Below are 25,387 nucleotides of genomic sequence, written 5' to 3' on the forward strand. Positions count from 1 at the left end.
GAAACCTCGAGAGAGAGCCATTTTCGGCTCTCTTCTGAAACTGTAGCACAGTAGACAAAATGCGAAAATTGTGAGCATAGATAAGTTACTGAGGTGGTGGTGCGTGGATGCAAGAAAAGGCTGGCAAATCACGCCAAAAACAGCAGCAACTGCGGCCGTTTTTGGCAGCCCATTTGCTGTCATCTTGTTTAAAATAGTGATTTTTACTGCTATAAGCTAATTTTTTATTCTCATCCTTTCTACCAGTGTGATTCGTCCCTAAGCAGCAAATTTAGTTTCTTGACCAATTTTTCTGCCCACCCTCTGAGAATTCTTTCTCCTTCGAAATAAACACACATTATTAAGTACGCAACTGTTCTCACTGCATCCTTTTTGGAGTCAACTTGTTCTTCTCTACCATGTGATTGATACTAGGAATAAGCCCCTGGACAACTCCTTTCAAAAGCTCCTTGCAATCGAAGTACAGCTCTTGAATGGATCTCTAATAAAGATAAGGCCTATTAATGGATTCAGCCTGCAAGTCCAGGAGTTGCACGAGATATTGCGCTCCTTAATCACCCTGGAGCATTCCAACGACTTTCTCTGTTTGGCTAGGATGGCAAAAGAGGATGAAGAGCGATGAACGAGCGGAAAATGGCCTTCAGCGAAATTAGGTAGTGTTTGTTCTTTCGACCATTTGCCAGGAAGGTATCTCCCCGAAATTTGTCTTTTTTCTTTTATATCCTCTCGAGGGGGCGGAAAAGGGCTGGGCAACTGCCTTCAAGGTACATGGGAGAGCTATCCGTCAACAAGGAGATGGTGGCACCTAGCGAGGCTCCGAATACTGACAACGAGCAGGGGAGAGGGAAAAAAAAGTGTATTCAAGTAGCAAGAACGTAAATCTGTTGAAAACGCACATAATAAGAAGTCCTTGAACGTTAGTCCTTGGTCATCCAGGAGCCATAGGCATATGACCAACATCCTATGCTGTCTATGGACATTCCAGGTCCCTAACCGATAGTCTCAGGGCTGTATCTGTCCATGGACGACCGTCCAAGGATGGGCTGAGTCCTAGGTGGCTAGTCCAAGGAAGGTAGCCCTCAGGCCTCAATACTCAGACGCTTATGTTCACTAGAGACAAGGCCACAATTCGGAGTTTCTGCTACAGCCACGCAAGCTCCATCCGATTTTTCGTCAAGCACCACGATTTCTCTAAGGTATGGTAAAAGCGTGGCCTTCATGCGGTATCCACCACCACGAGAAATCCGATTTCTCGTGAAGCACCACGATTTCAGGCTTGGTAAAAGTGTGGCTGTCGAATACATGGTTATCATTATGCTTTTATAAGAGCTTCAACGGCCGAGTAAGTTAAACTATAAAGAACATTACACTCCACCTAAAAGCCTAGTCTAGTCGCAATGCCATTATGGTGATTGAAAAGAGGGAAATTTCATGAAAACTCCCTGCACCATGTATCCTTTCGCAAAACAGTTCTGGTGGCAGACCTCAAGGCATCTAACAGGAAAGTAAAAACCCTCTATCTCGAATTGATGCTGGCTCTCGTAACACCCCGGGAGATGTTTCGAACAAATAGGACAACGTGGAGGCAACATGTGACTTTTCAGATGCTGGCGTCGGCGCTCGTCACTGACCTGGCTCATTTCAACAACGTACTTATGAAAGTGTTCGCTGAAACATGCAGAACAGCAGGCATGACCACAGCCTAAGACTAATTCAATGCTGTCGTGGCTGCAGAGTATGCAGACGTATGTCTTGATTGCTAGATTTTCTGCAATATATTAATGCGTCTGTGCTCCAATTGCCGAGGCTATTACTTACCGTTGTCCTGGACGCTGTCACTGGAAGTATGCGAGCCACTTGGAAGGCTATTAGGCATGGTCTCAATATCCGTTGAGCTTGCTATCAAAGTAATAATATCTTCTTAATAGATCCGGGAATCTCATCCTACCTCTGCTCGTCTCCGAGTGATTTTCCTCGAAGCATTTGTTCTCGGGCTCACTGCCCTCTTGAGGGAAGTTTTGACGAGCATGTGTCTCTGCTTGTTGTTTCGAGTATAGGTAATGACAACGTCGCTGAAGATGTTGAAAGTATAAGACATGATCAAGAATGAAATGGGCTGAAGAGATGCAAGGGGAATTAAGTGGTAGAGGTTAGTAGTGAAGAAGAATGACCTGACAAGTGGTTCTCTTTATATAGCAGGCCAGGCAGTTTCCAAGAAAGACGGGATATAATTAGCTTCTATATTTAGTGATTGAGCGTTATGGTGCTAACTAAGAGCAGTGTATGGCGTTGTTGGAACGCGAAATGATAATAACCTGTGGCTGATTCTGTTCCATCCTGACTGAAGCAATTGTTGCCTTGAGCATGGATATAATTGTCCCCTGAAAAGTTAAACAGTAGTGCTATTTCACCACCGGGAGCGCCGTGAACCAATCGTTTGAATTGTCCATGAAGCTGAAGCATGGTCACGGCACAGGTATTCTGCCTTGGACATGGGTATTGACGTGCGACGATCTTTTGGAAGCATAACAACCAACCAAGTACTTGTCTAGGTTATGCGTGCTTGCTATTCTGTCGCAGCCACCTGTATGTGTGCAAATTTAGAACCGCCTGACAACTCATGACGACAGTCCCTGGGCCCGAAGTTGATTCACACCCAATGGCCCATCCTTTGTGAGTCTGATATTGGTGTCAGTGGAAGCACTAAGGAGTTTTGGCCGTATTAGGTATGAGGAGGAGGAGAAGGAGGAGAAGGAGATAAAAGGCCCCTCCTCCCCCTTCTCAGCTAGACTGCACTCGTCTTTTCAATAACTATTCTTTCCCAGGCCTCTCATCAAAATCCCTTGTTCTTACAATAATGACACAGTCCCTGCCTTCCGAAGGGCTGCATGTGACCAAAGGTATCACCATGGAACTCGGAGGCTCGTTGGATAACCCAATTCTTATTGATTTTGAAGACAAGGAAAGGCTGCAAGCACTATTCCAGGGAGCCTTTGTGGCTCCCCCGACAATCCCATCTATATTCTAGACGGGGATACGATGTCTGAAATCCCTGAGAGATCAAAGGAGGCTAGTACTGTCGCTGTATCCCCATATGGCTCTCCAGTGAATCCTATCTGCATTTTGGAGGAGAATAGGGAATGTTCGGGGTCAGAAAAGGAGCGCAGCATTGGCATATGGAGTTCTCAGCCCCTCAGAGTGAGGGCACTGCTAGGACTGCATCTAGCTCTCCCGAGCCATCCATGTTCTTGGAGTCGCGGTTCACGTTGATGGTACGCAGAGCACTTGTCTTTCCACTTGTGGCCATTGCTAATAGATTATAGTGAGCGTGCAAACGGACACTCCTGTATACGGCGAGAGAGCAAGATACATTGATTGTATGTATTATATTCAAACTTTAATGATACATGGCTGATGGTTGTAGCAAGCACGCAGGCAGGACAGAATGGAGCCGGAGTTGATATGTCTAAGTTGAAGGTTAACGAGAATCCCCGAAAGAGGAAATCTGAGGACACCTATCCAACCTTGGTACCCGTGAGGAGGTCCTTGAGAGTAAGACAAAATCGAGGGGAATAACTGGACGGCAGCGGGGGTTGTGGATTTAGGGCAGCATTTTTCAGTTTTCTACCTTTAAACTTTCTATTTTGCGCGTCATGCTCTTCGAAAAAAGCAGTTTCTGATCTATAGACCAAATACATGGAATCGATGGCCGTACTGGATTGTAAGCCCAGATGGCCACAAGTTGGGGGTGCGAGGGCCCAAGAGGGATCGAAAGCCACGGTCCTCGAACCAGTCCAGATGTCGGGCCACTGATCCCTGCTCAGAGACTGCGACCATTGGATATACGCACTGGGCTCCCCGTCTCCTGCCTTTGGGCCGCTGATCTTAACGATTGTTATCATCGGATCTACGCCCGGCATGTTTTCGTAGAAGAGTCTGCCCTTTGCTTGGGGGGGAATGGTGTGCAACCTGGACGGCGTATCCCGAAGGAATCGTATCGTCCAGGAACTCATAATTAGGGACACCATCCTCTTACTACAGACATTATGTCGAAGCTACCGCCTCCAATTTAGGCCTAGCGCCTCTGTTGCATCCACTCAACTTAGATAGTATCACCATCAACCAATCATATTTTGAAGCAACTTCTTCCTAGAGGTTCTGGCACATTACATGACTTGTTTCACCATAATTTAATTTGAAAAAAAAAAAAATAAAAATAAAAATAAAAATAAAAATAGAGTGCCAACAAAAAGGTGGCGAACAACCGGAGTTTAAAGCTGACCTTCGTAGTCAAGTAGGAGGACCAAAATATGAATCTCTTCCCAGCCTAGAGGGTGAGGGTTTATCATCTACTGTCAAGAGCGGATATGCAGGCTCTCACAGCTAAAATTTATCCCTGTATGTACATGTGAACTGTGCCAATCCCTGAAACGAATTTAGAGTCTCGCCAAGTCATAGTCTGGCCTAACTGCCTTACCCGTTGTTAATCTGCCTTTGTAGCGCGCGACTTCACAATCGTTGCGATGCCTATAGAAAGTTCAGCACTGCTTTGACCGTTCTGGCTCGTGAGTCGTGAGGCAGTATCAGTTGCATTATCTTATCTTCGTAGCTAGCCACTACCGTTATGGACACTCTGTTGAATACGCCCCGGCTTCCCTCCGGGGCCCCTATGGATGCGTCTCTAACGGTGGGCAGTCTACAAAGACGTGGGCCACGATCTCTTGCGCGCTGCTTCCGCACCCATATCATCTCGGAACCCGCACATCATTCCATATGTCGCTAGACAGGAGTGGCACGACCGCGTTTGTATCAGTAGGTATTCTCGATCCCGTGGCAATGAGCCGTACCGCCGCCTCACTACCTTCGCTCCGGGCATGCAACAATGGCCCCGAATACTGAAGCCAATGGCGCCCGTGTCTTAGCTCACCTTGCCACTTCTGCAGATTCGGAGAAATCTCCATCCAATCGACCTGACCCTGTCTCCCTAAGATGGACTGTTACGGAAATAGTCTAGTATAGTGCTCGTTACCATCGACAAGGAGCCGAAAAATGGCTTTGTTCCAAAGGATATCTGCACAGGAAACTTTCAGAATTTGTTGACGATGCGTCTGGACGTAGGCTATGTTCTTAGACCGAAAATGCCTAGCTTGTGAACACTGATACTCTTGGAAGCTACCTGACTATTCTCAAATACCGATATCCTCGTTCCTGGGATCTCAAATGTTATTCGGGAGAGCCCCAAGAAACATCTGCAAACCACAGTGGTAGTTCTGAAGAGCAATGTTTCTATGCTTGGTAACTCTACTTCTGCAGGCCTCTACAAGTTATCATTTACGTCACGTAAAGTGAATGATAGACTTGAGCTTCGGATTGTTCGCCAGAATATATGGGATTTGGGATTAAAAGCATATATTTCACTTCATTAACTGACCGCATAAAGCATACTGCGTCTTGACGTCTTTCAAAGAGAGGCAGACCCAGCCAATCATATCCTCCTCAAATTCTCGATTATAATTGGACAAAATCTATTCCTTCCCCACTTTGGCGCAGCAGATTGCATCCAAACAAAGCGACTCAAATTTCACAGACTCAGCCATTCCATTACCTTCTACATTCGCCTAAATAATTATCCGCTTTATCATCACCAGCCGGAGGTCCCCATAGTTTCTCCCTCACATCATATTGTTTATGTAGAGCCAATATTGCCTTTAGGCGTCTCCGAGTCTCGGTTCTCGTGCTGGGTCTCATGCGAGGGAGCGAAGTCCTCAGTCGTCCTCCGAATTGGTGTGGGAAAAGTCTTTAATGGAAGGATTCGAATCCTTCTTATTCTACTAGTAGAAATTTAAAGACTATTATAAGATTCCTACCCGTGCTGACGGACGTACTCCTATATAATCATGGGCTGCCTCGTTGCGACGTACCCGTCGCAGGACCAATTTACGCTCTGAGGCGCTTCCGAGATGAATAGAGGAGATGAGAACGTAAACGAAGGAAGCACGATCAAATCTCCCATGGATAGTTTGTTTATACACCTGAAAACTCCCCACATTCTCTATTCTTGGACTATAAATTGAGACCATAAGTTGTGAGCTCTTTTAAGAGGATTGGTACACTATATATATAGAAGGAGGTCACCGTAAACTGTTCTGGAGGGAGCGACTTTACCAGATGTATTATGACCCGTCAATACGCATCCTAGCCGGGGTCCGGGAGAATTTGTACGTTGATTCCAACCTGCTATCATATTGGCGCTAGTAACGCTCACATGGCCGTCGGACTTCTTTATACCCATCCTTATTCCAGATCAGCCTCATCTAGCTGATATAACTCCCTTCCTAGCTCCCCATTCACTCGATACTTCTCACCAGTCATTCCGTCCTCCCATAATTGAGAAGGAAGCGACAACTCTTCCCATTCAACAGCAACATCAGCAAATGTCTGCTCACTGAATTCTATCCGGGTCTCTTGGACAATATTCATCTTCCCGTCGTAATAGATTAACCGTAGCATATCCGTTTCAAAAGCTTCCTGATCCGCAATAGCAAAATAGCCCTTTGAAGCTGTTCGCCGAAGGAATGCACTCTCTCTTTCAATATAATTATCACGATCCGCCCTCCATTCGTCGCTTTGTTTGAGGGTCGGTAGTTTATTCTTGAAAGACTGTCTATCCCGTGAGATATGTTCTGGGTTCGGCAGGCGGCTATAACCATTTAAAGGGCCGGCTAACTCTGGCAAGATATCGAAGACTCGCCACCACTGGTCGCCGAAATTGAAGAGTTCGGGATTATCAAGAAGGGCCCACCAGGCTATATCCTCCTCGTCGAGCTCATCGGACCCTACTAATTCTGTGATCTTGTCGTTGTCATCGGCATTATAGTGAGTGCGCAACAAAATCAACTGATTGTTATCACTCCCCCAAATCCTCCACGCTATCTTCCGCAGGTTGTCAGAGCGCCAGGGGCGGAGGATAGTGTCAATTTCATGGGCCGTAGGGAAACGTGACGGTGTTTCGTAAGTCTCCGAGGCATGATAAGTAGGGTCCAGTTCCCCCGGAATCTCATCTAGATCTAAGAACCGGTGGATCAGTCGGAGGCGCTGGTCTCCAGTGGGCTCAGATGAGGAGTGATCCCAGTGTTTCTTCATTATAAGATATTAGCCACGCTCGGCCTTCTATTACCAGGAGAAACAACAATAGTGGCGCAAAACACTCACGATGAAGTACTGCTCGACGGGTAACTGGCCCCATTGCGGAAGGTATGCCTCGTCCATCACTCCAGGCAAAGAATGCACTGTCATGGGCAATAAAACAGAGTTCTGGACGCTAGATGGAAATGCCCTGCCTGTCCAGCGCGGGAAAATGACACGCTAAACAAACACTATTTTGCACTGTTTGCATGTAGTGATCTCCATCAGCTCCCTCTCGTCTCAGCACTAGGATTTCGGGTTTTTGACAGATAGCACGTCGCTGAGCGTCGGTAAGCTCGGACGACGTGGTTAAGGGATCCCGTTTCCTAAGCATGCTTCCGGCGAGTCGAAGAAGACCGCGTCCGATAAACTGTGACTGGTAGTGCTTCTTAGTCTACATTGCCAGACTGACCGAGCACTCTTTGCCGCTCCTAGCTCGTTTAAAGTTCCCTATAGTCGACAAGTCAGTTACAGGATGAAAAGGGTTTGTCAAAGCAGAGATAGTTGCATTCAGTTAAGGTAACGTACGGTTAACTTCATTGGCAACCCAGCGTCGATAATTATAATGGACAATATCGTCCTCGAATCTTGCATCTCGACCCAACTTTTGGAGCACTTGTACTAGAATCATATGTCATCGGTAACGACTTATGGATCTCGTCGCCGTGAGGGGTGCGTACAACGCACCGAAGGAGGGGAATATCGAGCATCTCTGGCTTCCACCGGAGAGGAAGAGACGGGAGGCGTTTTGGAACTCGCAGCCTCCATATTAGGTCCGGTGTCAACGCAGTGTTGAGAAATGCCCCATCACGAAATGCGTAGGAGATAATTTGGGTGATTAGGTAGTATGCTAGTTGATAATCACCGTGTATAAAGAACTTGGTTCTGAGAAGAACAACTAGCGCCAGAATAATTTGGTATGCTCGGAGGGCCATACCCATTCGCACCTTCTGGCCGACTGTTAAGATTGCGAAACTCGATGATGGCACAAAGGACATCGCGCTTGCCATCTGGGTCTTTAAGGTAAAAGAGCTCAATGTCGCGGTAGCAGACAGGGTCCGGAAGAGTATCCACGGAAACGTGTTTGGGAAGGTCACTCTGGGAAGACACCTCCTGTTTCCGTTTGCCCAGGGATGGTCTGGCGGCCGGGGAGGCATCCTGCGGAAGTAGTACACCGGTCGAGTCCCGGTAATAGTGGACCAGAGCTGGATTGTACCAAATTGAATAAACATACTCCCATGGCGGAAAAATCTCGAGTGTGTCCAGTGATGACGATAGAGGACACAGAAAATATCCATATCCAGAGTGTTCTTATCCTTCATACACCTTGGGATCATGTGTTCGGCAGGGAATACTTGATTAAGAAACTGTCCTCGAGGTTAGCCTAGTAGATGTGGAACCAAAAATGGACACGTACCCGTCGTATCTGTTTATAGATGTTATCATTCGGACGACGTCGAGCAAACAGGCCAAAATACTGACAGAGTCGTCGCCAGTATTCATCATATGACGGAATTTTTTTTCTCTTGCGAGGTCCTGTACATCCAATCGAAGAAATTCATGTAGATCGCTTGGCCCTCCAAGAGTAGATACTCCATGTAGTCCACTTTCGAATGGTCACAGAATCTGTTTGTGTTAAGAATACGTTAAGGATGTGCGGTCTCTAGTGCAGTCCGGGGAGATATCATACCTCCGCTAGTATCGCTCGACCACGGCAAGGCCCTTGAGTGTCAAGGGCTTGAAGTTTGAGGGGAGCCATCCAAGGCTGCGGAAATGCTCGAGACTGGCTCGAGTTCGCCATGGAGAATTGGATCGGTCCAGTGTTGGTGTTGGTTATGATTAGCAGGGGGGACACGAGAAGGACGCATCCGGGATATTAAATGCAAATATGAGGGAGAGGGGGCTCTGCTGGCAGCTGTTCACGGTCCGAGTGACTGGGGGATTCGGGAAGGAGAGGTGTTGAGGGGGGATGACTCAGTTGGGAGGGAGGGAAGGGAGTGAAGCGAGGAAGAACGACATTTTGTACGGCGCCCGACTGGTCCAAATTGGAGGGGAGCTGGATTTGGCTGTAAAGGAGGCCACTTTCGGCCGCTCTCTGGTTGTCCTGAACAGAATGGAACTTGAAACAGAGTACTCGCTGAGGTTGGCGTCTACATCATGACTAAACAGGACTTGGCGGGTACAGAATAGTGTGGTGCAAAGCAGGTGAGAGGGCTAGAGAGCGACGGTTCGATGCTAAGTTACAGGTGGAAATGCAGCCGTAAACGGCGGCAAAAGTGGTCATTTTCGGCCTCGATTCCATAGGTCCTCTTATTCTAGTCGTAATAATATACGAAGGTGGTCCGAGCTTGCCCCAGCTTCGCCCCCCCAAACTTTCAGTTCGCGCTCAAACCCAAGACTCGCTCCGTTCTCCCCTGGCGACCTCGACATTTTCTCTCGCCTCTTCCACCACACCTGTCATTGGACCAGATCGAATCGTGAAACCACCGTCATGTCGAACAAGCGCCCTACGATGGAATTGGGGACCGTCCTGGTGGTCGGTGGCTGCGGGTTTGTAGGCTGGCACATTGTTGATCAATTGCTCGGTTTCCCTTCCGAGTCCGACCCCAGCGTCGCCCTCCCCAAGCCGAAGGGGGATGCGCGTTTCGATTACCCTCAGTTGAAGGACCGGTATCCCAGGTGCATTGCGAAGGTGGCGGTTGTTGACTTGAGAACATCCAACAACCGACTGCCTGGTGCCCAATACTATGATGGCGACATCACGTCGGTGGAGTCCATGCTGTCCGTTTTCCGCGCCGTCAAGCCGGATGTCGTTATCCATACTGCCACACCAAATGTATTGGAAGGAAATAAGCCACTTCTGCGGAGGGTGAATGTGGAGGGAACGACTACATTATTGGAGGTCGCGGGCGGCGCTCACGGCGAATGGGGCGGAAAGTGCCGGGCTTTTGTGTACACGAGCTCGAGCTCTGTGGTGCATGATACGCAAAGCGACCTGGTTAATGTAACCGAGGAATGGCCCTATATCAGAGGAGAGCGACAACTCGAGTACTACTCGGAGACGAAGGTGTGTTGCCCTCATAGGCAAAATGCTGATGACAATTAATTGATTATTTCAGGCCGACGCAGAAGAGCTAGTCTTAAAATATAATCGCAAATCCCCCTCGTCGATGTTGACTTGCGCTGTCCGGCCGGCCGGTATCTACGGCGAGAAAGACACTACCTTTACCTACAAGATCCTGGAACACTCGTCCAAGGCCTCCCCTACGGTTCTGCGGATGCAACTGGGTGAGAATAACAACCTTTTTGATTTTACGTACGTGGGAAACATTGCATATGCCCATATGCTTGCCGCCTACCGTTTGCTTGCTACCAAAACCCGGTATGATTCGGGGCAGGGTGAGCCGCTAGACCATGAGCGGGTCGATGGGGAGGCATTCAACGTTACCAACGATTCGCCGGTTTATTTCTGGGATATGACGCGCGCTGCGTGGGCGTTGGCGGGTAAGGTGGTTGAGCCCCATCAGGTGTGGGAGCTGCCTGAGGGTCTTTTAGGCCCCATTGGCGCCGTGGCCGAGACGGCCCTGGGGCTATTCGGTAAGACTCCTCGGTTGACCAGGCGGGTGGTCCGATACTCCTGCATGACACGCTACTACTCGTCCGATAAAGCCAAGTTCAGACTGGGATACACGCCCATTGTTCCAGTGGATGAGGGCCTTGCCCGTGCCGTTGGATATGTGGTGGAACGGGAGCGACAGGAAGCCGAAAAGAAGGGGCAGTGATTCTGGAGGTGGCTCTGATCTTAATATATGGTTCATACATACTGTACAATAAGTAATCATCCGACTTTCAGACCTTAATATTCATCTGTCATATTTTTTTGATGCATAAATACAGGATAGAATTGTTGATGATACATGAAGATTTCTAGTATCCGATATACGACTGACATCGATGCCACGCAAATATCGATGGGATTAGAGTTCAGTCCCCATTTATGCGTCCTTCACTATCAGATGTAGATAGCCATCCTCACGTCTACGCCAACCTCCTCAGGAGCGTTCGAAGCAATTTGTCCTGTTTAGCCACATCTCTTCTGAAAAACCTCTGGGTCTCTTGTGTATAATCCGCGAGGGCGCTAACATTGGGGAACTTTCGTGGCCTCCGGCCTATCTGTCGACACTCAATAAGGTCCACTATGTTCACATGCACTCTGGACAAGGCCTGTGAACCCGAATTGGCCATGTCAGGGATGTTCCCGCAGACATTTTTGATCAAGTAACGGCTATAGCCCAGAGATTGAATACGTACCTGTTTACACTTGGTGATCGACGTGAATGATCCTTGCAGATCAAGTTCATCGCACAAATCCTGCCAATCTTCCAACCCAGCAGGGAGTGCCTGGCCTATGATTCTATCGTACTCTGAACTGATGTACAAGTTCCAGTTCCTGCGCCAAGTTTTCGAACCTTTTCTCCAGTTCCTTTGTTGCGCCAGACGGTGAAACTCTGTGCCTATTGGAGCGTTTGGGTTGAATCTGAAGTTCGGGAAGGCGTCGAAGAAATGAGTAGTAGACATTTTGATGGACTTTGATCAGCTCTGAGGTGGTTGAGAGACTTTGGAGAGTATGAAAAGTGATTTGGTAAGTTGGTCTTTTTGGAGCTAGTATTATGGGTCATTCACTGTGGCTCTGCAAATGGGGGATTATTTGTTTGCTTCGTATATCTTTTGCTTGAATTGGTTTAGATGTCTTTGTAGAAAACTACGATTTTTATTGAACCATTGATGGGAAGTTGATGGTTAATACAGCCAGAACGGTTGGAATTAGGGGAAGGAAAATATGGATGCCATTATCCCCGCCAGAGTACCTCTACGGAGTTCATATCTTACAGCGAGCGTCACTTACTGACCAAGCTCAATCGCTTTACATCAAATAGGTTGAATATATCTCGGTCATCTCTGTGGGTGCATTGTACCTTCTCCAACGGGAGCAAAAGTCTCCTTCCTGGTCCCAGTTCAACCATGTAGGCCCTACAATGCCTGACTAGTTCAGCTCACTTCCTTTCCTCATAATCCACTCATGTCCTTTCTACAGCCTGATTTCTTGAAGCTTACCAGCAATCGGTGACCATGGCTTTTCTCCTTTGTTCTTCTCTGCTGCATGAAATGTTTCTGCTCTTTCTTCTGTTGAGTATTCTCCCAGGGCCGAGTGCAGGATATCCCGGAAAGCAGAAAACTAGTGCCTTAACCGGTATACCCGGGATTAATGCCTCCTTCGACTACGTTGTTGTCGGTGGTGGTACGGCCGGTATGACAATAGCAGCGCGCCTTGCTGAACGGAGTTTCCGCGTGGCCCTGGTGGAAGCTGGAGAGTTCTATGAGACTGAATTCCCCATTACAATGATTCCAGCCGCCGCCTTGCTTAGCACAGGATCCAATCCGGACACAAAGACGTCCATTGACTGGGGGTTTGTGATCAAGGGTAGCTCTGGTACGAACTTTCGTGACGTCCATTATGAAAGGGGGAAATGCCTGGGAGGATCGTATGGATATTTCCTGGTTCCTTGAATGATGCTGTTCCCCAAATGCTGATGTCCTCTGCCTTCATACAGGTCGGCCATAAATTTTATGATATATCAAAGGTTTGCGCATTCGGCTAGTCTATCGAGCTCTAAGCTAACGAAAGTGTGGTAGACCGAACGTGGGATCGATGCAGCTGTGGGCTGACCTCGTCAACGATCAAAGCTACACGTTTGAAAACACCCTGCCGTTCTTCCAACGAACAGTAAAATTCACTCCTCCTGATGATAATGTGCGCCCTTCGAATGCCACGATGGATTACGATGAAGATCCATTTGATAAAGACGGTCAGCCTCTCCACGTGTCATATCCCATATATGTAGCGTCCTTTCCAAGTTGGATGAAGCTTGGCTTGCAAGCCGTTGGGATCAATGAAACACGAGATTTCAACAGCGGATGGCTTCTAGGCTCTCAGTATACTACCTATACTGTACGACCATCCGACAAAACGAGGAGCAGCTCCGAGTCTTCGTTCTTGCGTTCTACCAAGTCGCCCCTGCGGCGTCTTAGAACCCTGACGATATTCAAGACAACCACTGCTAAGAAGATTCTCTTCGACTCGAGTAAACGAGCGACGGGAGTTCAAGTAAGGACTAAGGGAATGAAATATTCTTTGAATGCAACACGGGAGGTGATTGTATCCGCAGGTGCTTTCCAATCTCCCCAACTCTTGATGGTCTCTGGCATTGGACCAGCCAACACTCTCAGGGAACATGGTATAGACATCATCGTCGATCTTCCGGGCGTTGGCCAAGAGATGTGGGATCACATATTTTTTGGACCAACCTATCAGGTAGATCTAGAGACGTATTCCAAGGCCACTACCGATGGCCTGTATCTTTTAGGACAAATGTTCGAGTATTTTACCGCCCACCAGGGGCTATTGACAAACCCAGGATGTGAATACTTGGCATTTGAGAAGCTACCAGACCACCTGCGATCTTTGCTCTCGGCCCAGGCACAGAAGGACCTATCATGGTTCCCGAGTGACTGGCCAGAGATAGAGGTATGCAATTGGGCGCTACACTTCACCTTTCAGTGACGTATCGCTAAACATTTGAATTCTCAGTACCTTTCCATGCCTCTTTTTGTTGGCAACTTCTCGAACCCTATCTTCCAACCTAGGAGTGGCAAGCAATATGCGACAATTGCAGGTTCGCTTGTTGCACCGACTTCTCGCGGAAATGTCACCATAAGATCTACCGATACGGATGTCCTGCCGGTGGTCAATCCCAACTGGCTTTCGACAGAAACCGACCAGCAGATAGCAGTGGCGACATATCGGAGGATCCGCGACATGTTCCAGAGCAAAGCCATGGCTCCCATAGTGGTTGGGGGCGAGTACTTCCCCGGGAGCCAGTTCCAGTCTGACAGTGAGATCCTCAACGTCATCCGAGATACAATGATGACTATATTCCACGCTGCCGGCACTTGTAAAATGGGAGTTCGCAGTGATCCCATGGCCGTCCTTGACAACCGGGCCAGAGTTTTTGGGGTTAAGGGGTTGAGAGTTGTGGATGCTAGTTCCATGCCAGTTTTGGGTCCTGGGCATCCTCAATCCACCGTCTGTATGTGTGCACTCTCCATGCGCCTAGATAAAATAGTTCCCTGACAGCTCCAGACATGCTTGCCGAGAAAATTGCAGCTGACATCATCCACCACCCTGATGCCGATATCTGGGGGAAGTCCTTCCTCCTTTACAAAGAGCTGCAGATTTCCTTCTGACCTAGTTTGAAGGTGACGCACGAGGAATTAATTTGGTATTATATATTGCTTGGAGCGGATGGCATTATGTATTGGTTACATGTTTCAGGGCTACTGTTGTGAATCAGACTTATCCACCTAGCTCGTTCATGGACAAATTAGAAGTCAGCATCTGAGACTCTATTAGCCAATGTTTCTCCCACATTAGACTTCAGATGGGAGTGTTGCTGGTATGTAAGCTGATGCAATAATGCACCTTGCTAATGTATCACGGCGCCAAGATGCTTGCCGGACCAATAACCTCACATGCTGCACCAACCAAGGGACAAACAAATCCGGCATTGCTGCAAGGATAGACGTGGAGTCTGTGCAACATGGGGTGGGTCTCCTCTATGATGTCCCTAGGACGATTCCATAGTTGGGATGTATCTATCCGGATTGTTCTGTTTGTAATTATTAAGATATAGACACATGTAACAGGTTCAGTCATCCATGTCCAAAATCTCATATTTTATCTTTCAATATCAATGCCCTAAAGCATAGGTAGTTAACTCTCTTTTACTGAGGTCTAACTTCGGCCGACACACATGGCGCAACCCATGTATTCAGAGTCGAACAGGAAAATGGCTCACTCCGCCCAGAGCCACGTTGATCGGTCGACCAGGTGACCATACCACAGACATTACATTGAAGCTTATCATGAAGGGTCCATTGGATCAGGTAAGGAGAAAAGAGTTAGGACGGATATATGGCTTTTGTGCCTTGTAGGAAAGAGTAAACTATGGAAGTAGGATATCTAGAGTCAATCCATGGAATCAGCCATCAACCATCATCAACCCCGTGTCAGATGATTCTTGTACTCTGAACCAAAACGTGCAGATGGATATATGTATGTATGTATGTATGTATGTACTTTCGTAGGTTGGGTGGGCTGCAGCATCCAATATTGTTACTGTTGCCGCACCCCTCGATCCCAGCTGGTTGTTTCTTCTCCGCTAACAGCAGCCGATCATGGTCTTATCGTTGTCCAGTCAGGTAAGGATTGACGATGCAGGTTGGTGGATATTGTGGGGAAGTTGGTGGATATGTATTATTACTTCATGAATAGTAAAGGTTGTCTAGTTATAGTGGGTAGGCTATACCATTTATCAACTGGAAAGGATTTGCCTCTCTTTCTCCCTCACACACACGCACACACACACATATATATTATTTATTTACCTTTTTCGTGTCAAAGTAAATTCACAATGACATAATGGAATCCAGCTATTCTAGGCCAGGTCTTGGAATGACAAAGGGGTATGTCGATCTTTAAAATATACAAACTTACCTATGTACTTAACATCCATTACTCTTTATTATCTACTAACCTAGACTCAGTGCTGAAGACATTCTCAGACATCAATCAGATGGACGGTGCAGGAAGCAGGAAGGTCATCCTGTCTGTTGCAGATGTTAGTTTCTTCAATACGATCAACTACTAATAAACTCTTGGACTCCCCCACCCATTGGGCTTACCCCGCAGAGTCCGCCAACTAACATCATTCCTAGCATCGAAGGATGCAGTGACTGGCTGGATGGGTTCCGTGGAAAAGTGCAAAATATCCGCTAGAACAAACCAATCCCATCACCCTATCTATGTACATCAAGCGACCAGGTCTCAATTTTAGGCTTCTTAGAATATGGTTCCTTTGTCTAGTGAATGGGATTAGTTATGTTTGGACTGGGATATGTAAGTAGGTATGTTTCGGCCGGATCGTGTCCCTGGTGAAATTAGAGGGTTGATTGGGCCTACGACCTCTGCATCCAAGACCCTAGAGACGTGAATGGTTGAAACAAATCCCCATTTAGTCCATCCTCATGTTACTTATCTCCAATGAGGGTGTATGATGTCTTTTTACAGCGTGCCTACTCCATACATACCTACATCGTCCGAGGCCGGGTCCGTTAAAACGAATAAATTTAAAAAAACCAAAAGAACATAAAGGAACAGAAAGTTGAAAACGCCGATTAATCTGCCGTTGAGTTTCTCGAAGATAGAACCCGTTCCATGGAACGAAAAAGCACCTTGGCATGGGCGGTGACGTCCCGGTGGCTCCGCCGGAGGCATTTGTGTGGTACTTTTTTGACCAGCTGATCATGAGAGAATAACCAGTGAAAAAGAAAAGAAAAGGGAAAAAAAAAAAAAAAAGGTCTTAATTCGAGGTAGACAGAATTGACGTTATAACGAGTAGGGAGACGGAGACTACGAGACTACTACTAATGGCGTTATGGCTCGTAGTGAGGATCTCTTAAGCCGTTCTAGATGGCGATGCTAGACAAGCCAGTCAAGGTTGGATAATATCATATCACAACAAAATAATGGTGGCCTGAGAAAGCGGCCACGGTGTAGGCGAGATGCAGCAGAGAAAGGAGGGGAAAGACAAGACCGGGATTCCACCGATCTTCCAGCGCTGGGGACGAAGGTACGAACGAATCACGAATCAGGCCGACACGATCCAGACAATAGTAATGAGGAGGAAGATGAGAAGGAGGAGGAGGAGGAGGTACGGAGTGAATGCAGGTTATCTCTCCTCCCGAGAGGGAAACAGTTAGGACGGAAGTGGCGTGGTGGAACAGGTAGAATAGATGGATAAGATGAATACTGGACCCAGGATCATGAGATGGACCGATGGGAATCCGGCCGAGCTAGAAACACCGAATCATCTACGTTATTTTATAATCGATGGATGACGATGCCGAGTCTGTTCGACGTGTAGTGTTCGATGTAGAAGAGAACCAGTAGATATGATAAGAGAAACAATCCAGAACTCTGGCAGCCGGATAAAATCCACGCAATCCAGACCAATTTATCGATGCGGTAGACCTTTCTCTGCTGCTGCTTTTCCCGCTTTTTCCCTGCCTCACTTTGAACTCTGGAACGGCTTTTACCCACTTCACTTCCGCCTTTTCTTCCCTCCCTCTTCTCCTCTCCTCTCCTCTCTCAATCACCTGGCATTTTTCCCTTCGTCTCTTCTTCCCTTGACACGTCAACCGAGAATTCGACTCTTTCCCAAACTCCTCCGTCAACCTCATTTGGGGTTGACTCGGTCGATCACCCTGGATTCGCGTTGACGCCCGTCGCGCCGTTCCCCCGCATAGCCGCTTCTTGTTCGTCCTTCAGTCCTATTAGTCCTTACGTGAGGGAGTGTCCGTTTTTTTTTTTTTTTTTTTTTTTTTTTTTTGAGGGGGGGGGGGGTTTTTTTTTTTTTTTTTTTTTTTTTTTTTTTTTTTTTTGAAGGACGGAGCAGGTTCTTTTTTTCCTGTCCAGTCTGTACTTCGACGACAACAACTACAGAGATCCTCTTTGCGGCGCCCTCCTGGTGACGGCTGCTCTTCCTGTCGTGTTTCCGCCTCACCCCCCTCCCCCCCCTCCCCGCGCTCCAGCCATGGCCAGTTAGTTGATGCGGCGGATGAATTCATAACATCGACTTCAAGGGCATCCGCTCTGCCCAGCAGACGGTTCTGCTAGGACTTTCTTTCTTTTTGTTTAGCATTTGTCTATTGTTGATTCACCTTTATCGTTTGGGCTATTGCTGGTGGCCTCCATCCTCCCGCCTACTCGTCTGGGTGACTTTTCCATCGATTCAGTGGTACTGTTTGTTCAGCATGGCGGACAATGGCGCTCAAAATGCTCAGTTTCTTGCTCCTCCAGCCGTGACTGCCTTGAGGCAGGAGGCCCGCCCCGTCGACCCGAATTGCTCTCCCTCGTTGCGCTCGGTATCCGACGACATGCAAGAAGAACGCGAGGATTTGAAGGAGGCCGCTGAGCAGACCTTGAATGTCATCGTTGATTTGGATCTGGATGGTCGCATAAAATGGGTTAGTCCGTCGTGGAAACAGGTCGTGGGGACTCGTGCGGAGGATGTTGAAGGCCGCATGATCTCTGAGCTTTTGGTCGACAACAGGGATGTCTTCCAGAACGCGATTGAGTCCTTGAAGGAGGACGACTCTCGCAGTCGTTTTATTCGCTTCGCACTGTTCATGGGCCCCGAGTCGGTTTTGAAGTATTCGCCGGAGCCACGACCCCTCGAGCCGGAGGCTCCGAGTGCTGCTCAAACTGAAGGCTCAGATAACCAGGAGGTGCCTCCTACTGAACCCGAGCGCAATAATGACGTCCTGAACATGGAAGGACAGGGGATAATGGCGTTTGATCGAACTGCGAAGGGTGTCGGCCACGTAAGTCTGCCCCAAATTTTTTAGATGTCTGGTAGGGACTGACTGACGGTTGGATGGCATACAGACCATGTGGATGTTACGGCCCTTCACCCAACCAAGGGAGGTCACCATCGACCTCCCTCCATTGCTAGTGGAGTCTTTGGGTGTCGGCGCAGAGGTCTTGGCCAACTACTTGACGACGCTGGCGGAAGCAGCTGCGAATGAGCCTGACCCCTCCAAATATCCCGCCCCTAGCCCCGTCCTATGTCGCATCTGCGAACGTCAGATCACACCCTGGTGGTTCGAGAAACATTCAGACCTATGCCTGCAAGAGCATCGCGCCGAGATGGATGTCCAGATTTCTCAAGAGAATCTCAATGAACACCGTCATGCAATCGTGAAGGTATTAGATACTCTGGAGAACAGACAAGGCAGGCCCTTCGTGCTCGGTGATAGCAACTCGGCCGCGATACCTCAGGCGGAGTATAAAGGCCTGCCTATTGGTCCGTCTCCCACTGCTTCTGCTCCGTCATCCGGATCGGTCTCCAATTCAAGCTCCGCCCCGGGCACTCCGCCTAGATCCAGGGACCACTCGGTCTCGGGAATTGGACACGCTCGGGGTCGGTCTTTTGCTGTGCGGCGGCCACTGTCTCGGGTAGTCGAGCTTATCCTGGACCTGTGCGACACGGCACTGGAGATCAATATGCCTATGATTAAGGAAACCCGAACGGACGCGGGGGATGACTTTCGAACCCTATCTCCGCAGTCAGAATCTCGGATTTCGCAGGTCCTCCAGTGGCAATCTCCCAGTTCCAATACCTTGGACCAGGAACAAGGTCTGGCTGCCTTGTGTATGGACACCGAGCGGGTTTCCAAGTCGAAAGTAGATGCGGTGATTCGCCATCGCAGGATTGTGGACTATGCAGAGCGGATTCGAGTCGAGTACACGGTATTAGTAGAAGAGTGTATCACAGAGGCTCTCAGTAAAGCAGAACGCATAGCGGCCGGTCAATTAAGCGATTCTAGCTCCTCAGACGACGATTCTCCCAGAGATGACACTACCGCCGCTGCCCCAAGTCCGAAACTATCTCGAGAGATAGCGCCACTGCCGCCCCCTCCGACTATGTCCGCCCTCACGATGTCGATGCGCAGTTCCCCAGATCGAATCCAGTCACCGTACCTCTCTGAAGGGAAGACCTCGTCGGTGGCCGTGTCTACTGGATCTAATAGTCCAATGGAGTGTCCCACTCCCCGCTCTCACAAGAGCATGGCCAGTGTGCTGGGGACGTCTCAGCCTTCCCGCCGAGCTCTTTCGTCGGCAGATTTCGATGCGGGTGACAACAGCGATAGCAGCATCCCTTATTCTGCTTTGCCTGGTGCCGTGCGAACAGATTCACCGTCGTCTGACCGGAGCCTCAAACGCAGGAGCCTCGTTCTCCCTGGCCTGTCCAGCTCCCCTCACCGGCAGCATTCTCCTGCCAGAATATCAGGGCCACACTCTCCCTTGCGGATGCCCAAACCTCGCCTTTCCAGCGGCGGCGCGGAAAGCTTGCCTTCTCCTGTTGTGTCACCGTTAACGAATGCAAGCGAAATAATCCAACCTCACTACCGCCATCATCGCCGACAATCTTCAGCTACCTCATCTGATGTTGCGCGGCCGCCAGTCTCTCCCCATTTGACCTCGGCCAGCCAGCCGCAGCCACGTCCAGCACCACAGTCTATCAAAGATTTCGAAATTATTAAGCCTATAAGCAAAGGTGCTTTTGGGAGTGTTTATTTGTCCAAGAAAAAGACCACCGGCGAGTACTTTGCCATCAAGGTTTTGAAGAAAGCAGACATGGTCGCCAAGAACCAGGTCACCAATGTGAAGGCTGAGCGGGCGATTATGATGTGGCAGGGCGAAAGCGATTTTGTTGCGAAACTGTATTGGACATTTTCCAGCAAAGAATATCTCTACTTGGTAATGGAGTATCTGAATGGGGGGGATTGTGCTTCGCTTGTCAAAGTCTTGGGTGGTCTGCCCGAGGACTGGGCCAAGAAGTACGTTGCAGAAATAGTCCTTGGGGTCGAGCACCTCCATGGCAGGGGTATTGTTCACCGTGATCTCAAACCGGATAACTTTCTGATCGATCAAACCGGTCATCTCAAGCTCACCGATTTCGGCTTGTCCCGCATGGGTTTGGTCGGGCGCCAGAAGCGCGTTCTAAAGAGCTTGAACGAGCCTGCTCCTGATCTGCTGAAACAGGGACCCTTCCCTCGTGCTACATCCATAGCGTCCTCTCGATCGGCATCCTTTGACTTTCAAGGCAACGGCTCGCCAGGCTCTACGCCCTTGATCACCCCAGACGCCGCCGGCAGTATGTCTCAGCCATCCTACTTCAACCTGAATCAGAGCAGCGGGCTTAGCCGACAGACTTCGCGCCGAGCATCGGGCTATCGTAGTGATAGCGGAGGAAGTGATAGCTTGAACGCCATTTTTCAAACATTGTCGCTTAACGAAGGAAGCGAAACGTGTTCTTTGCCTGTTCCGGTTCCTGGGCACTCTTCAAGTGGTTTTCTTGAGGAAGAGGGCCCAAGCGAGCCGGGCGAATCCCCTCAGCTATATCCATTTTCGTTAAGCCATGGCAATTCGGTTCCACACGATACTCCCCTGCAACAGGGAATGATGCCTCCGCTGACGGCGCTCTTCGATCCAGAAGACCACAACAGGCGTTTTGTTGGCACTCCAGACTATCTAGCGCCGGAGACGATCAATGGCGTGGGCCAGGACGAAATGAGTGATTGGTGGTCTCTTGGCTGCATTATGTTTGAATTCTTGTTCGGCTATCCACCTTTCAATGCAGGCACCCCGGATGAAGTATTTGATAACATTTTAAATCGGAGGATCAATTGGCCGGAGGATGCTGAGGAATTGGCATCTACAGACGCTATTGATCTCATGAATAAACTGATTACGATCAATCCTCGCGAGCGAATTGGAGCAAATGTCGATGAGAAATTCCCCAATGGAGGAGCCGAAATTCGACACCACCCATGGTTTTCGGACATTAACTGGGATACGTTACTCGAGGACAAAGCTCAGTTTGTTCCCAATCTCGAGAACCCCGAAGACACTGAGTACTTCGATCCCCGTGGTGCTACACTCCAGGCCTTCACCGAGGAACACGAAGACGGCAGCTCACCCCCGCATCCGTTGACAACCGGGCCGTACCCAGACCGACCCCATGACGCTCTTTTCAAGGTTCGCTCGCACGTCAATTCGATGAAACGGCCGCTGATGCCTTTGCACATTCCGCCTCATGTGCGCGAGTCACGTAGTAGAAGGCTCAGCGAGCCGACTTTGGCTGACGACTTTGGAAATTTCTCTTTCAAGAACCTTCCAATGCTTGAAAAGGCCAATAAAGACGTGATCCAAAAACTGCGTCAGGAGGCAATGCAGGCACAGCAACGTCAAATCGCCCCTTCAGGCTCACAACAGCAGCCGCCGCCTCCGCCTCCGCCGCAGGGACAAGTATCTCAACCCCCTCCTCCAGCACCATCATCCTTCGGGCCTTCTCTGGAGGGAAGCCCATTGCCCATGTCGCTGCAGCGGACATTGTCGCACAGTAAGGGCAGCAACCGACCGTCTTCTCCGTCAAGTTTAAGCCAAGCCAACTCGTCTCCCAGTCGCCCATCGCAACCATCGTCCCCTCTCCTGGTGCAATTCAGCACGGGTCACCACAACCATGAGCGCCGAAAGACCTCCGGGTCTTCTTCAACTAACTCCTACCAATCTAGTGGTTCTTTCCAGCCCAGTAGCGCAGACCAAAATCGTGCGTCGGCGTTGAAATTTAACTCCACAGCATCATCGCCGATCAAAACTACCAGACCTACTACCAATTCACCTGACAAGACGCCGTCTGCTCCACCACGTCAAGGCAGTGTCCCAGTGACAAGAACTAGGTCGCAGACGATTGGATCACAGGATGGAGATCTATCATCTTCCCTAGCAAAAGAATCATATGTTGCAGGCCATTACAAACGTCGTAGCCAGCTTTTCGATATTTCCCCTTCCTCCTCAGACAACGAAGATCGTGCAAAGGCCTTGCTCAAAGTGCAACGACGGCGTCACAGCTCAAGGCGTCTCTCACAGATCAATTTCCCCGAGGGGCCATTTTTCCGGCCCCTGGACGTGCTTATTTGTGAGGACCATCCGGTTTCTAGATTGGTAATGGAACGCTTGTTTGAGAAACTTCGTTGCCGCACCATTACAGCCGTAAATGGTGCAGAGGCTATGCGCTATGCGCTGAGCGAGGTCCGATTCGATATCATTTTGACTGAGTACAAGTTGGCCCAGGTGAATGGGGCAGATGTGGCACGTATGGTGCGGGAAACGCGGAGCGCTAATCGACATACACCAATAATTGCAGTTACCGGCTATTTGAAGGACCTGCCCGAGACTCATCATTTTGATACGCTCGTTGAGAAACCTCCGACCCTGACCAAATTTACGGAGTTGTTGTGCGGGTTCTGCCAGTGGAAACCTCCCCCGAAGGATTATCATCCTTCACAGCCGCTACCTTTCCCACCCTCTGTACTGCGCCATTCTGCTGCACCGACGGATCATAGCCCTAGTTCAACAACTTCATCTGGCTTCGTGCCAGTGCTTTCGAGCTCTTACCGGGGATCCAGTCGCCAGGACTCAATTGGTAGTAGCTCATGCGGTGACATAGAGTCAGTCAAAGCCGAGGATGTTCCAATGATTCTGGGTCGCCAGAATGATGATTGGGATCAAAGTCAAAGCGGACTAGGTATTTCTGAAGGTGCAACTACAGTTCCAAAAACTCCTGAACACAACAATAAACCAGAGACGAACGTGGCACCTCTTCCACAGATACTACACGCCTCAGTTCCCACCGAAATGAACCCCTCTGGCTTAGTCGTTCCACGCAAACAGCGTTCTAGTGAAGCCATTCGTGCCAAGAGAGAATCGTTAGAGAAAAAGCGCTACGAATGTGTAGAGTCTGGAGATGATGAAGATGAGGAGCTTGGAATTACTCAGTTGCGTGCACAGAGTCCGCGGAGCCGCGCTAATCGTCCCGGCTCTAAACTAGGGATCGAGATGATGAGGACAAACAGCAGAGGGAGCGTGGTCAGCGGTAGTGAGGAGCTGTTGAAGAAAGAAAGGGAGGTACTGGAGAGAGCTAGAGCTAGATGTTCTGGTGGTTCTGGAGATCTGGCTGGATCGCCTTGTGATGTGAGGCTGGAAGACAATTTCGAAGGACTCCAGATTCCCGAGGAGGCTGCATCAGTCGAAGATAAATTCAGTCCCAGGCATTCGACTACCCGAGAATCTACAGGGTCCGAAACCGAACCCAACATAGAGACTTCTCACAGTGGGCACATTACGCCTCCCGCCGAGTCTACCAAAGGCGACAACGGCCTAGAAACCACGCCGACTAATCCGAACACTCCATCCGTCATGATTATTAAAGACTATAGTGAGACAGAATTTAATATCGACAACGACATCATCCAAAGCACTGATGCAGAAGCCACACCTCGGCCAATACACACACCTTCCCTCGGTCTAGATCCAGAAGACACCGCCAGACCTCGCCAGCCAGGGCGATAGAACTAGCTACTGCCATGTGATGGAGTACAAGATATAGACGGCTGCTGTCTTTATTGCCTCGGAGTTTATTTGCGTTCTCAGTTGTGGCTCGTCGGCTGGATATCTTTTCCATACTCGTTGACTTATGCACATTATTGTTCTCTGTAACCTCGGATTTTCCATCCAATACTCTTTTTTTCGATATGCATTTTGCCTGTCTTGCATTCTGATTTATCGAATTTTCCCACATGTTCGGCTAAGCGGGCGTTTGGGAGCGCCATCGTCTCAACCAGGTTGTTTGAGTTTCCATTCTTTCATTGTCTTTGGACTTTTCTTTTCTATGCTCTGTCCGTGGCACAGACCACTGTTTCTTTTGTCCTGTTCTTTTAGGCTTCTCGAGAGCAAAACCATGTATGAGATAAATTGTTTTAGGGCAGCAAAAGCAGGATTAAAAGCTTTTGTGAAGTTAAATCTCTCTCTATTTCTTTCGTTTTTAATGATAAAAAATCGATCTATTGAAGCTCTTATAATTCTTTGCGTATCATGTAGACTTCCTGCTGATCTATGTGCGTGTCTTGATATTGTCTGACTGTATGGTATTGCCTTGTGCTACAAGTTTCAATGCCAAGCTTCTCAGACTTTCTACAGAATATAGACGCAATTTCTATATACCACGTTATATTAATTTGCAAATCGAATGAGACGGTATACGTATATGCCTGAGAGAATCTATTCCGACGATTTCTCTAGACAATACAAGTCTAAATGTCCAAGATCCAGCTGCAACATTGAAACCATATATGAAATTGGAAGTCTAAATGATAACGAAGTATATCAAAATCGACTTAAATGATATTTTTGTAGAGACGACAAGTTGTCAACCAATCCAGAAGTAGTAGATTGAGAATAGACGGTAAAGCTAAGAATAGAACAGATTGATAGTGGTCTCTGCACAGTTGGCTTAACAACAGCTATTAGTAAATAGTAAAGGAAAGAAGGAAGAACAAAAAAAAAAAGGAAAGAAAAAGTAAAACGATGGGAATAGAAAAGGCCGCCCAGATACGTATGTACGTGATAACATAAATGACAGGTTAATGGTGCATCGAAGGTATGTACTGAATGAGTGTA

The 25,387-nt window shown here is 48.6% G+C and overlaps 6 protein-coding genes across 6 annotated transcripts; 3 read left to right on the forward strand and 3 right to left on the reverse strand.

The window, feature by feature from the left end:
* Positions 1-3,515: 3,515 nt before the first annotated feature.
* On the reverse strand, positions 3,516-4,013 carry ATNIH1004_004224 (uncharacterized protein; the record flags this gene model as incomplete). The annotated part of the gene is made up of 1 exon (XM_033568894.1): positions 3,516-4,013. One exon carries the CDS (start codon positions 4,011-4,013, stop codon positions 3,516-3,518), a length of 498 nt encoding a protein of 165 aa, XP_033427700.1.
* Positions 4,014-6,294: 2,281 nt separating this feature from the next.
* On the reverse strand, positions 6,295-8,986 carry ATNIH1004_004225 (uncharacterized protein; the record flags this gene model as incomplete). The annotated part of the gene is made up of 9 exons (XM_033568895.1): positions 6,295-7,137; positions 7,213-7,365; positions 7,598-7,635; positions 7,714-7,772; positions 7,831-8,070; positions 8,123-8,390; positions 8,420-8,552; positions 8,603-8,662; positions 8,876-8,986. The coding sequence occupies 9 exons, from the start codon at positions 8,984-8,986 to the stop codon at positions 6,295-6,297; spliced, it is 1,905 nt and encodes a 634-aa protein (XP_033427701.1).
* A 690-nt stretch (positions 8,987-9,676) lies between these two features.
* ERG26_1 (C-3 sterol dehydrogenase/C-4 decarboxylase) lies at positions 9,677-10,967 on the forward strand (the record flags this gene model as incomplete). The annotated part of the gene is made up of 2 exons (XM_033568896.1): positions 9,677-10,252; positions 10,305-10,967. 2 exons carry the CDS (start codon positions 9,677-9,679, stop codon positions 10,965-10,967), a joined length of 1,239 nt encoding a protein of 412 aa, XP_033427702.1.
* A 256-nt stretch (positions 10,968-11,223) lies between these two features.
* ATNIH1004_004227 (uncharacterized protein) lies at positions 11,224-11,763 on the reverse strand (the record flags this gene model as incomplete). The annotated part of the gene is made up of 1 exon (XM_033568897.1): positions 11,224-11,763. One exon carries the CDS (start codon positions 11,761-11,763, stop codon positions 11,224-11,226), a length of 540 nt encoding a protein of 179 aa, XP_033427703.1.
* A 588-nt stretch (positions 11,764-12,351) lies between these two features.
* On the forward strand, positions 12,352-14,490 carry ATNIH1004_004228 (GMC family oxidoreductase; the record flags this gene model as incomplete). Its single annotated transcript, XM_033568898.1, has 5 exons — positions 12,352-12,728; positions 12,798-12,827; positions 12,880-13,771; positions 13,835-14,333; positions 14,387-14,490. The coding sequence occupies 5 exons, from the start codon at positions 12,352-12,354 to the stop codon at positions 14,488-14,490; spliced, it is 1,902 nt and encodes a 633-aa protein (XP_033427704.1).
* Positions 14,491-18,117: 3,627 nt separating this feature from the next.
* Positions 18,118-24,280, forward strand: RIM15 (protein kinase RIM15; the record flags this gene model as incomplete). The annotated part of the gene is made up of 2 exons (XM_033568899.1): positions 18,118-18,687; positions 18,752-24,280. The coding sequence occupies 2 exons, from the start codon at positions 18,118-18,120 to the stop codon at positions 24,278-24,280; spliced, it is 6,099 nt and encodes a 2,032-aa protein (XP_033427705.1).
* Between the last annotated feature and the right edge of the window lie 1,107 nt (positions 24,281-25,387).

The sequence above is a fragment of the Aspergillus tanneri genome, assembly GCF_003426965.1.
Source record: "Aspergillus tanneri strain NIH1004 chromosome Unknown AapTan_3_pilon_pilon_pilon, whole genome shotgun sequence".
In the NCBI taxonomy this organism is placed as follows: Eukaryota; Fungi; Ascomycota; class Eurotiomycetes; order Eurotiales; family Aspergillaceae; genus Aspergillus; species Aspergillus tanneri.